The sequence below is a fragment of the Microcaecilia unicolor genome, chromosome 5 (assembly GCF_901765095.1).
Source record: "Microcaecilia unicolor chromosome 5, aMicUni1.1, whole genome shotgun sequence".
Lineage (NCBI taxonomy): Eukaryota > Metazoa > Chordata > Amphibia > Gymnophiona > Siphonopidae > Microcaecilia > Microcaecilia unicolor.
Window position 1 is genome coordinate 36858325 of NC_044035.1, and position 12875 is coordinate 36871199.

General features: G+C 47.0%; 1 protein-coding gene across 1 annotated transcript in view; it reads left to right on the top strand.

Annotated features, from left to right (window-relative positions):
• Positions 1–12875, top strand: part of CFAP43 (cilia and flagella associated protein 43) — a 254521-nt gene that overhangs the window by 35149 nt on the left and 206497 nt on the right. Inside the window, exon 5 of the mRNA XM_030202783.1 lies at positions 886–1036. Coding sequence (XP_030058643.1) covers positions 886–1036 — 151 coding nt within the window. The remainder of the gene's footprint in view (positions 1–885; positions 1037–12875) is intronic.

Consider the following 12875-nt stretch of genomic DNA (forward strand, 5'->3'; position numbering starts at 1 on the left):
ATATAAGAGAGAGCCAGGCAACCGGGGTTCTTTATTGTGCCAATTGAAGTGATTCATTCAGATTTGTAGGACGGAAAGAAAACTCCAAGATAGGCTAAGAGGGAGAACCTGAAAAAGGTACATCAATCGAGGGAGAATATTAATTTTCAATGTGACAATCTGTCCAAACCACGAGAGCTCTAAACGGTCCCAGTATGTGGCTGTTAAAAATGATTAGCATGTGAGCTGTTACTGCCTCCTATTTTGTAGGGAATAAGGGCTCACACGCTAATCAGTTAGCGTGTCACCATTGCCGATGTGCTAACTGATTAGCATAGAAGCGCCCACTCTCCACCCCCGAATGCCTCCTCAGTAAAAAAATAAAATAATTTTTTAGTGGATGCAGAGTACACAATTACCACCAGACACCTCGGTGCATGCCGCGTTAAATCCTTTCTAGCTGCGGTAAGTGTGTGCTAGCACTTACCACAGCTTGGTAAAAAGATCACTTAGATTGCAATCTATAAAGAAACATTATATGATTGGTATTGGCCCAGAATTATGGAATGCTAAACTACTAGAACTATGATGTCAAACTCATTATTTGGTTAGTTCAGAAATATTTTCTTATGAAATGAGTTGTTAATGTTAACCTTATTTTTATTTTATATATTATTTTATATCTAATCTCTGTTTTTAATTTTTATTGAAATCTGCTTTTAGACATTATTTTTGATCTAAGTGAAATAGAAATGCACAATTAAATTAAATTTAAATTAATATAATCTGTCATTTAATTTGTAATTCTTCTCAATTATAGAGAATATCAGACTGGAATTTGGAGCTAGACATTTACAGCAGTGCTAGGTTCCATGCAAAATATTTTCCTGTTTCCCTCGTTTTTAGGACAATCAAGCTTCCCCTTGTAGATGGAACTATGATGAAAGACAAAGCTATTTTTGGCAAATACGTTAACATGGGACCTTCTTACTATGGACCTGAAATACATGTCTCTGCTATTGCCGGGCTGATTAGTGACACAGCAGAAACATTTGTGGTAACAATTACACTTTATATTTCTGTTCATTTGGAAATACATTTATATTGTAAAAAATAGTGATGAGCATAAATACAAGTCATTTAATCGATGGACAATTTCACATTTTTTTTCACTCTTTATCAAATTTATTTAAACCACATCACTGTAAAAGCAGTACCAGGGGCTCTGAGTACAAAAAGCTGACAAATATACAAACAAGTAAACAAGTGCCCAATTCCCTCCCAACCCCCTTGTAATTGAATATGAATAAAGACAGTCCATCCTATATTCAAAAGAGGCTCCATGTATTTACATTGCAGAAATGTCTTTTTGGGGGAGGGAATGCTTTTAGGTGGATTCCATTCAATGACCCAAAGCACAGTTTTTTGAATGCAACCCCCCTTCTCCCTAACCCCCATCAGCCCCCCCCCCCCCTTTCTTCTCCGAGTCCCAGCAACAGCTTTTGCTAAGACAATGAAATTGATGCAGAAAATGGCCTTAAGTTGTGTGGGTTACTTCAACTGGTGTGTGTTCCCCAGTGTGTCAGTCATGGAGTAGACACTCGAGGTGGATACCGAAAGCATTCTCCTGAAAATTTACAACTGCTTCTGTGTTTACGTGTTATGTTCCATTATTAATTTTTCCTTTTATATAACTTTGTAATCCATGTAAAATGTTGCCAGATTAATGGAAAATAAGGGCTGTATTCGATAAGCAATTTACTAATGAACATGCAATAATTGGCAATAGCATGCATTATTTGCCAATAATGCAGCTAAATGTGGTATTTTATTTTAACACAGTGTATGGCAAGAAATAATATCCAGTACATAATTTAACTTTAGATAAGGAGCATGTAGAGTAGTGTGGTGGTTGAGTGGTGAAGACATTTGCCCTATGCCTTGATCCCTGGTAGATTGTCCTAGTATGTTACTTTAAAAAAAGGGGGGGGGGGCAATATAACTCCTTGATGGCAAGTGTGTTTTTTAAATGTTGGCGAAAAAACCCCCATGTATTTTCCAGTGCCAATGCGTGCACTGTGCGGTGACGTCATCCATTGGAGACTTACGTGCCGGCGTTCTGACTCCTGTGCTGCCTCGAGCCTGCCCTCTTTTCAATCTTTGTTGTCCGCGGGCCGTACCAATTCTCTCATCATGTGCTACAGTCTCCTCAGAGGAAAAAAATAGTTTCTCTTAGTTTCTTCAGGTGGCACTGACCGTTTCTGGTTTTACATTCACTTCATGGTCATGTTGCTCCCAACGCCTCTTGCGCTGCCTCATTCTCTGTCCCCCCCCCCCCCCCTTCTGGGGCTCCATATGAATGAAAGCAGAGCCCAGCCAGGATGATTTATCCAACTATCTTATATTCTGTGGCTGGAAGCGCTGGAGGGCAAGGCCCACAGTTTCTCTATCCCACCCCCTTCTCTTCTAACTGTAAGTAAATCAAACAAAGTGCAAAGAGAAGAATAAACATACTTCCCAGAAATTAGGCAGTTCACACCCTGATAAAGGGAAACAACTACATCAGTCTCTATTTCTCCCTGCAGTCACTTCAAACTCTGCCTCTTCTCTAGGTAATCATAAATTTTCCTCTAAGTAAAGGGCAATCCCTCATAGGCAGAGCAAATCCTCACTTTCTGCTGTCTTTGCTCAAGGCCAAGATGCACTAAAAAATAGTTAAAGCCCTTCCCTTGCCGATTCCCTTAGCGAATCGGTAAGGAACGGGCATGCATCAAGGAAAAGGATTGCAAATGAGCTGCTCGTTGTAGCTTACTTGCATTCTCTATTCCATCGGTAAACAGTCGGCCGGTCGAGCATGCACAGAGCAGCCAAGCGTTATGCTGGCTGCTCTGCGCATGCCAAATACGCCTCTGTGCCACCCAAAAGGAAGATGCCGCGCCGCTCACCCCCTCCACGGCCTGCTGCAGGAAGGCTCCGATGCGGCTCGATCGTTGCAGGAGAGTGCAGTTGAGAACGTCCATCCAAAAAGACGTCCCCCCCCAAATAATAAAAACGTCATTTTTGGACGTGCTTCACTCAGCTAAGAGACCTTGAAGTCTCTGAGCCAATCACAACGCGTCTCTCAGCTGAGTGAAGGACGTCCAAAAAGGACGTTTTTATTATCGTGGGGGGGGGGGGGGGGGGGAGGACATTCTTTATGGACGTCCCTGACGAGCACTTTGCCTACACCCACATTTCTATCCACTAGTGCTGTCCAATTCATGATTCAAATTGATTCACCGATTCACTTTGGGTGAATTGATTCAAACTGACTTGTTTTATCAAAAATTGGGAGTCCCGATTTGGTACTTCCCCACCTCCCTCCCACTGTCACCCAAGCTACTGCTGTCACCCAAGCTGCTGGTGACAAAAGAAGATAAACTCACCACAGGGCTGGTCTCCCTATTGGCGCGGGCTGCTGGATCTGCCCCAGAACAGGAAGTGACATCAAGCAGCCAGGACCGGCAGCTGGCCAATAGAGAGTCCAGTCACCATCCCATGGTGAGTTTAGCTTCTTTTGCTGTCGCTACTACTCTAGAGAAGAAGTAGCAGCAGGGGTGTCAGGGTAGGAGGGGGAATAGAGAAGAGGTAAATGCTAGATAGGGGGTTACAGAGATGAGACGGTGGTTGGATGGAAGAGGTGGGGAGGGAGAGAGAAAGGGCAGAGGTTGGATGGAAAGGGGGCAGAGAAGGAGGGCAGACCATGGATGGAAGGGGAGACAAAGAGGGCAGATGGGTGGAAGGAGAAGGAGGTCAGATGCTGGATGGAAGGGGGCAGAGGCTGGATGGAAAGGGGGCAGACAGTGGATTAAAGGGGAGAGAAGGACAAGAGAGAAGAAAGTGAGATGCTGGTCCTGGCGGAGGAAAGACAAGAGGGGATCAGGGATGGGGAAGGAGAAAAAAGGGGAAAAGCTGAACATGAGGAGGGATAGGGACATAGAGATGTGGTGCTGGATATGGGGAGGGGGGTAGGGACACAGAGGGATGTTTCTGGACAGGGCAAGAATAAAGATACAGAGAGGATGAGATGCTCAGCATGGCAGGAAGATGGTCATGGACAGAGAAGAAATGCCAGATGGACCAGGAGACCTTGGCAAAAGAGTTAAGAGAAGACAGAGGAAAGTAGAAACCGGAGACACAATTACAAAAATTAAAAGACCAGACAGCAAAGGTAGAAAAATTAATTTTATTTTCTATTTATTGATAGTAGCCTTTGTTTCTGTGAGATTAAGTGGACATACTTCCCTGGAAGCTCCTTTGGCTCAATATATAAAAGAACACAACCCATAGATTTTTGTGCAGGTAACCCAATGATTTCAGAAATCAAAGCAAAAATCATGTCCTAATAATGCACTGCCATGGAACAGGACCATCAGATGTGAACAAAGGTGCCCTGTTCACCATAGGCTCTCCAACAGGTGTCTGAAACTGTAGGATATATTTTATGTAAACGAGCAGGAGTGTGATACCATTGATACAACATTTTATAGCTATTCTCAACTAAATTGCTGGCTATAGAAATCCAGAGCAGACATTTAAAAACTGCATCCCAGTCTTTAGTAGTAAAAGTAGTGCCTAGCAGTGCCTCCCAAATAGAAATATATTTAACTAGTAAAACAGGCCCGTTTCTGACACAAATGAAATGGGTGCTAGCAAGGTTTTCCTCGGAGTGTGTATGTTTGAGAGAGAAAATGTGTGTGAGTGAGAGAGAGAATGAGTGAAAGAGAGACAGAGTGTGTGTGTGTTTGTGTCAGAGAGACAGAGTGTATGAGTGTGTGAGAGAGTGAGAGAGAGAGTGTATGTGAGAGACAGAGAGTGAGTGTGTATGTGTGGGGCTCTGTGTTCGATGACCCCCTCCTTCCCTCCCTCCCTCTCTCTCCTCCCCTCCGAGTTCTTGGCCCCCCCTTCCCTCCGAGTGCCATGCCCCCCTTTCCTCGGAGTGTGTATGTTTGAGAGAGAGTGTGTGGGTGAGAGATGGCGTGTGTATGTCAGAGAGAATGAGTGAGAGAGAGACAGACAGAGTGTGTGTGTGTGTTTGTGTCAGAGAGAGAGAGAGTGTGTGAGAGACAGAGTGTGTGTGTGAGTCTGTGTGTGTGAGAGAGAGAGAGAGAGAGAGAGAGAGAGAGAGAGAGAGAGAGAGAGAGAGTATGTGAGAGATAGAGAGTGAGTGTGTGTGTGTGTGAGAAAATGAAGCCTTGAAGCATTCGTGCACTCTGTAAGGCTCCATCTCCTCAATTGATGACACGTAGTTCTGGAATGTTGCAGGAATGCTTCAAGGCTTGAAGGCTTCACTTTCTCAGCTTCAGAATGTTGGAGGTGCGTTTTATTATGTAGGATGGGTGAGGCAGATTGCTGAATCAAAACACAATAAAACCAAGAGACACATGCTCGCCCGCTACTCCCATGGCTCATTCCAAGAATATCTCAGCCTCTCCCAGTTCCTTAAGGGCCAGTCTATGGATGAAGTCTGATGCTTGCCAATAATAAAATAAGTCTTTCACACATTCATAGTAATAGTATGATCCAACACAAAGCCCACTTTGTGATTCCTCGGTCACATCGGGGAGAAGGTGGGATAGATGATTGGCTAAGACTATTGCAAATAATTTGGCTTCATAATTGAGCAGGGAAATTGGCCTATAAGATTTCATTTTGTTCAAGTCACGACCCGGCTTGGGCAGAACAATGATCTGAGCTAGCCACAGCGAGTTAGGTAACTGTCCTGCTTCCACTATGGAACTGAGTATTGATGTCAGCAGGGGAACAACCTCGCTTCTTATCATCTTATAAAATTCCCCTCTGCAACCATCAGGCCCTGGAGCCTTTCCTAGGGGGCTCTTCTGTATTGCCCAGGACACCTTCTCCTCCCCAATAGGGGTATTGAGTAAATTCAGACTTTCCAGATCTAACACCAGAAGGTCCAAACCAGACAAATACATAGTGCTTTCCAACGGTGAAGGGTCTGGGAACGAATATAACTGAGCATAATAATTCATGATAATATGATTAATTTCAATATCTATATTTTCCGGATTTCTGTTAGAACAGTACAAATATGATCAGTTTTGATATCAACCTTGAAGTAAGTATACACAGGAAGTCAAATACGTTAGCGTTTAACTTTAAAAAAGGAGACTATGATAAAATGAGAAGAACGGTGGAAAAAAAACTTAGGGGGACAACTGAGAGGGTAAAAACTGTACAACAGGCATGGACACTGTTCAAAAATACCATCCTGGAGGCCCAGGCCAAACATATTCCACAAATTAGCAAAGAAAGACAGAACTCCAAAAGACAGCCGGCCTGGTTGAAAAGTGAGGTGAAGGAAGCTATTAGGGCTAAAAGAAATGCCTTCAGAAAATGGAAAAAGGAACCATCTGAAAATAACAAGAAGCAGCATAAGGAGTGTCAAAGCAAATGCAAGGTGCAGATAAAGAAGGCCAAGAGGGATTACGAAAAAAAGATTTTTTTTTTTGTTACATTTGTACCCCGCGCTTTCCCACTCATGGCAGGCTCAATGCGGCGGGCAATGGAGGGTTAAGTGACTTGCCCAGAGTCACAAGGAGCTGCCTGTGCCGGGAATCAAACTCAGTTCTTCAGTTCCCCAGGACCAAAGTCCACCACCCTAACCACTAGGCCACTCCTCCACTAAAAAAGATAGCATTAGAGGCAAAAAAAGCATAGTAAAAAAAATTTTCGGCATATTAAAAGCAGGAAGCCTGCAAAAGAATCGGTTGGGCCGCTGGATGACCGAGGGGTAAAAGGGGCGATCAAGGAAGGATCAAGGAAGACAAAGACGTAGCGGAGAGATTGAAGGAATTCTTTGCTTCGGTCTTCACCGAGGAAGATTTGGGTGGGATATCGGTGTTGGAAATGATATTTCAAGTGGACGAGTCGGAGAAACTTACTGACTTCACGGTAAACCTGGAGGACGTAATGGGGCAGTTCAGCAAACTGAAGAGTTGCAAATCTCCTGGACCGGATGGTATTCATCCTAGAGTACTGATAGAACTGAAAAATGAGCTTGCGGAGCTACTGATATGCAATTTATCCTTAAAATCGAGCGTGGTACCGGAAGATTGGAGGGTGGCCAATGTAACGCCCATTTTTTAAAAAGGTTCCAGGGGAGATCCGGGAAATTATAGACCAGTGAGTCTGACATCGGTGCCGGGGAAAATGGTACAGGCTATTATTAAAAATAAAATTACAGAGCATATCCGAGGACATGGATTACTGAGACTGAGTCAGCACGGCTTTTGTGTGGGGAAATCTTGCCTGACCAATTTACTTCAATTCTTTGAAGGAGTAAACGAACATGTGGACAAAGGGGAGCCGGTTGATATTGTGTATCTGAATTTTCAAAAGGCATTTGACAAGGTACCTCATGAAAGGCTACAGAGGAAATTGGAGGGTCATGGGATAGGAGGAAAAGTCCTATTGTGGATTAAAAACTGGTTGAAGGGTAGGAAACAGAGAGTGGGGTTAAATGGACAGTATTCACAATGGAGAAGGGTAGTTAGTGGGGTTCCTCAGGGGTCTGTGCTAGGACCGCTGCTTTTTAATATATTTATAAATGATTTAGAGATGGGAGTAACTAGCGAGGTAATTAAATTTGTTGATGACACAAAGTTATTCAAAGTCGTTAACTCGTGACAGGATTGTGAACAATTACAGAAGGACCTTACGAGATTGGGAGACTGGGTGGCTAAATGGCAGATGACGTTTAATGTGAGCAAATGCAAGGTGATGCATGTGGGAAAAAAGAACCCGAATTATAGCTATGTCATGCAAGGTTCCACGTTAGGAGTTACAGACCAAGAAAGGGATCTGGGTGTCATTGTCGATAATACGCTGAAACCTTCTGCTCAGTGTGCTGCTGCGGCTCGGAAAGCGAATAAAATATTGGGTATTATTAGGAAAGGTATGGAAAACAGGTGTGAGGATGTTATAATGCCGTTATATCGCTCCATGGTGTGACCGCACCTTGAGTATTGTGTTCAATTCTGGTCGCCGCATCTCAAGAAAGATATAATGGAAAAGGTGCAGAGAAGGGCTACTAAAATGATAGTGGGGATGGGACGACTTCCCCATGAAGAAAGACTAAGGAGGCTAGGGCTTTTCAGCTTGCAGAAGAGACGGCTGAGGGGAGACATGATAGAGGTATATAAAATAATGAGTGGAGTGGAACAGGTGGATGTGAAGCGTCTGTTCACGCTTTCCAAAAATACTAGGACTAGGGGGCAGACGATAAAACTACAGTGTAGTAAATTTAAAACAAATCGGAGAAACTTTTTCTTCACCCAACGCGTAATTAAACTCTGGAATTTGTTGCCGGAGAACATGGTGAAGGCGGTTAGCTTGGCAGAGTTTAAAAAGGGGTTAGACGGTTTCCTAAAGGACAAGTCCATAAATTGCTACTAAATGGACTTGGGAAAAATCCACAATTCCGGGACTAACATGTATAGAATGTTTGTACGTTTGGGAAGCTTGCCAGGTGCCCTTGGCCTGGATTGGCCGCTGTCGTGGACAGGATGCTGGGCTCGATGGACCCTTGGTCTTTTCCCAGTGTGGCATTACTTATGCACTTATGTACTTATCAGTTTTAAATGGACCTTGTCGAGGCTAAGCCAAGTGTGCCAGCAATTCACCATTCTTATTAGCATGTTTATGTGATTTTCTTTTAGCTCTAATAGCCTCCTTCACCTCACTTTTTAACCACCCCGGCTTTTGTTTGGTCTTCCATCCTCCTTTTTTAATACGCGGAATATATTTGGGCTGGGCTTCCAGGAATGTGTTTTTGAACAGCATCCATGCCTGATGAAAATTTTTGACCCTCGCAGCCGCTCCTCTAAGTTTTTTTTTTCACTGTTCTTCTCATTTTATCATAGTCTCCTTTTTTAAAGTTAAACACTAACATATTTGATTTCCTTTGTATACTTACTTCAAGGCTAAAATCAAATCCAATCATATTATGATCACTGTTATGAAGTGGCCCCAGCACCATTACCTCCCGCACCAGATCATGCGCTCCACTAAGGACTAGGTCTAGAAGTTTTCCTTCTCTTGTCGGCTTCTGTACCAGCTGCTCCATAAAGCTGTCCTTGATTTCATCAAGGAAATTTACCTCCCTATCGTGCCCCGATGTTACATTTACCCAGTCAATATCGAGGTAATTGAAATCAGCCAATATTATTGTGTTGCCCAGTTTGTTTGCATCCCTAATTTCCTTTAACATTTCTGCATCTGTCTGTTCATCCTGGCCAGGCGGACGGTAGTACACTCCTATCACTATCCTTTTTCCCTTTACATGTGGAATTGTTAATATACAATGCTACCCCTCCACCAATTCAATCCACCCTATCACTACGATATAATTTGTACCCCGGTATGACAGTGTCCCACTGGTTATTCTCTTTCAACCAGGTCTCAGAGATGGAGGAGTGGCCTAGTGGTTAGGGTGGTGGACTTTGGTCCTGAGGAACTAAGTTATTATTATTATTATTATTATTATTCTCCGAGGACAAGCAGGCTGCTTGTTCTCACTGATGGGTGACGTCCACGGCAGCCCCTCCAATCGGAACACTTTACTAGCAAAGGCCTTTGCTAGTCCTCGCGCGCCGATGCGCACCACGCATGCGCGGCCGTCTTCCCGCCCGAACCGGCTCGTGTTCGTCAGTCTTCTTTTGTCCGCGCTCGGGACGGTCGTGTTTGTGCCGTTCGCGCCCCTTAAGTTGACCCTCGCGCGTCTTTGAGCTTTTTGCTTAAAAAAAAAAAAAAGTTTTTGCCCCGCTAAGTTTCCTTTCGTTTTCGGGGTAGGCCCTTTTGAGGCCTCGGTTCGAGTTTTTCTCTCCCTCTTTTTGGTGCCTTTACCGCCATTACGAGTTTTGATTTCGCCGGCGTGATTTTTCCGCCCAAGTCTTCCAGCGGCTTCAAGAAGTGCACCCAGTGCGCCCGGGTAATCTCGCTCACTGATAGGCACGCGTCGTGTCTTCAGTGTCTGGGGGCTGGGCACCGCCCGCAGGCCTGTAGTCTTTGCGCCCTTTTACAGAAAAGGACTCAGGTAGCGAGATTGGCCCAGTGGAACGTGTTGTTCTCGGGCTCTTCGTCGGCAACAGCACCGGGAGTATCGAGTGCATCAACGTCAACAGCTTCAAGACCTTCGACCTCGGCATCGACTGTATCGACTGTATCGACTGCATCAAGGCATCGACCCTCTGCATCGTCCGTACTTAGACATCGAAAGGCTGTGTCGGCGTCGGTGGTACCGGGACCTCCACTAGTGCTGATGTCGTCGGACGGTGGTGCTTCGACTGGAGTGCAGGTGAGGGCTGTCCATTCCCCTGCTGGTGGCGGTGAGCCTTCGAGTGGGTCTCCCCCTACCCTGAGGGCTCCTGCGGTACAGACCCCCCGAGACCGACCTTCTTCGGCCTCGGCCCCGAGGAAGCGACGGTTGGATTCTATGTCCTCCTCGTCGGTACCGGGAAGTTCCGGTGACATGCTTCGTTTGAAAAAGTCAAAGAAGCATCGACACCGATCTCCTTCCCGCATCGGTACCGAGAGCTCTGGGTCGCCGAGGGAGTCGGCACCCAGTAGGCATCGGCACCGGGAGGACCGCTCACCCTCTGTTCAAGAGGTGTTGATGCGCTCCACCTTGGACAGCCCGGAACAGCCTCCACGCCCGGAACAGACTCTGACCTCGACGCCTGCATCGGCTTCTATGTCTTTCTCCACAGCCGCCCTGCACGAGAGTCTCTGGGCCGTTCTTCCAGAGATCCTGGGAGAGCTGTTGCGCCCTTCCCCCCTGGTACTGGGGGTGCTTGCGCCACCGGTACCGTCGAGTGAGGCGCCGGCTGGCCCCTTGCCCGGGGTGAGGTCTCCGACTGCGGCCGCCTCCCAGGAAGGCTCCCCGACGACGTCGGCGGAGGGAGCTTCGCCGGTGCTGGCGAGGGAGTCTACCTCTCGACGCTCACACCGAGAGTCTGTCTTTTGCGGCCTTTGTCCGGGAGATGTCTACGGCCATCCCCTTCCCGATGGTTGTGGAGGACGAGCCCAGGGCTGAAATGTTAGAGCTCCTGCACTATCCTTCTCTACCTAAGGAAGCATCCACAGTACACATGCATCATGTCCTAAAAAAGACATTGCTGGCGAACTGGACCAAGCCTCTAAGTAATCCCCACATTCCCAAGAAGATTGAGTCCCAGTACCGGATCCATGGGGACCCAGAGCTGATGCGCACTCAGTTGCCTCACGACTCTGGTGTTGTGCATCTGGCCCTAAAGAAGGCTAAGAGTTCTAGGGAGCATGCTTCGGCGCCCCCGGGCAAGGACTCTAGAACCTTAGACTCCTTTGGGAGGAAGGCCTACCATTCTTCTATGCTCGTGGCCAAAATCCAGTCTTACCAGCTCTACACGAGCATACACATGCGGAACAATGTGCGGCAGTTGGCGGGCTTGGTGGACAAGCTCCCTCCTGAGCAAGCCAAGCCATTTCAGGAGGTGGTCAGGCAGCTGAAGGCGTGCAGAAAATTCCTGGCCAGAGGGGTATATGATACCTTTGATGTTGCGTCCAGGGCTGCTGCTCAAGGTGTGGTGATGCGCAGACTCTCATGGCTGCGTGCCTCCGACCTGGAGAATAGGATCCAGCAGTGGATTGCGGACTCTCCTTGCCGAGCGGACAATATTTTTGGAGAGAAAGTTGAACAGGTGGTAGAGCAGCTCCACCAGCGGGATACCACTTTCGACAAGTTCTCCCGCCGGCAGCCTTCAGCTTCTACCTCCACAGGTAGACGTTTTTATGGGGGAAGGAAGACTGTTCCCTACTCTTCTGGTAAGCGTAGGTACAATCCTCCTTCTCGACAGCCTGCGGCCCAGGCTAAGCCCCAGCGCGCACGCTCTCAGCAGCGTGCGCCTCAGCAAGGCCCCACGGCTCCCCAGCAAAAGCAGGGGGCGAGCTTTTGACTGGCTCCAGCAGAGCATAACCGACATCAACGTGTCAGTGCCGGGCGACCTGCCGGTCAGGGGGAGGTTGAAAGTTTTTAACCAAAGGTGGCCTCTGATATCCTCCGACCGTTGGGTTCTTCAAATAGTCCGGCAAGGATACACCCTCAATTTGGCCTCCAAACCTCCAAATTGCCCACCGGGAGCTCAGTCTTACAGCTTCCAGCACAAGCAGGTACTTGCAGAGGAACTCTCCGCCCTTCTCAGCGCCAATGCGGTCGAGCCCGTGCCATCCGGGCAAGAAGGGCTGGGATTCTATTCCAGGTACTTCCTTGTGGAAAAGAAAACAGGGGGGATGCATCCCATCCTAGACCTAAGGGCCCTGAACAAATATCTGGCCAAGGAAAAGTTCAGGATGCTTTCTCTGGGCACCCTTCCTCCCATGATTCAGGAAAACGACTGGCTATGCTCTCTGGACTTGAAGGACGCCTACACGCACATCCCGATACTGCTAGCTCACAGACAGTATCTGCGATTTCAGCTGGGCACACGTCACTTCCAGTACTGTGTGCTACCCTTTGGGCTCGCCTCTGCGCCCAGAGTGTTCACGAAGTGCTTGGCGGTAGTAGCAGCGGCGCTTCGCAGGCTGGGAGTGCACGTGTTCCCCTATCTCGACGATTGGCTGGTGAAGAACACATCCGAGGCAGGAGCTCTACAGTCCATGCAGATGACTATTCGCCTCCTGGAGCTACTGGGGTTTGTGATAAATTATCCAAAGTCCCATCTCCTCTCAGTACAGAGACTCGAATTCATAGGAGCTCTGCTGGATTCTCGGACGGCTCGTGCCTATCTCCCAGAGACGAGAGCCAACAACTTGTTGTCCCTCGTCTCGCGGGTGCGAGCGTCCCAGCAGATCACAGC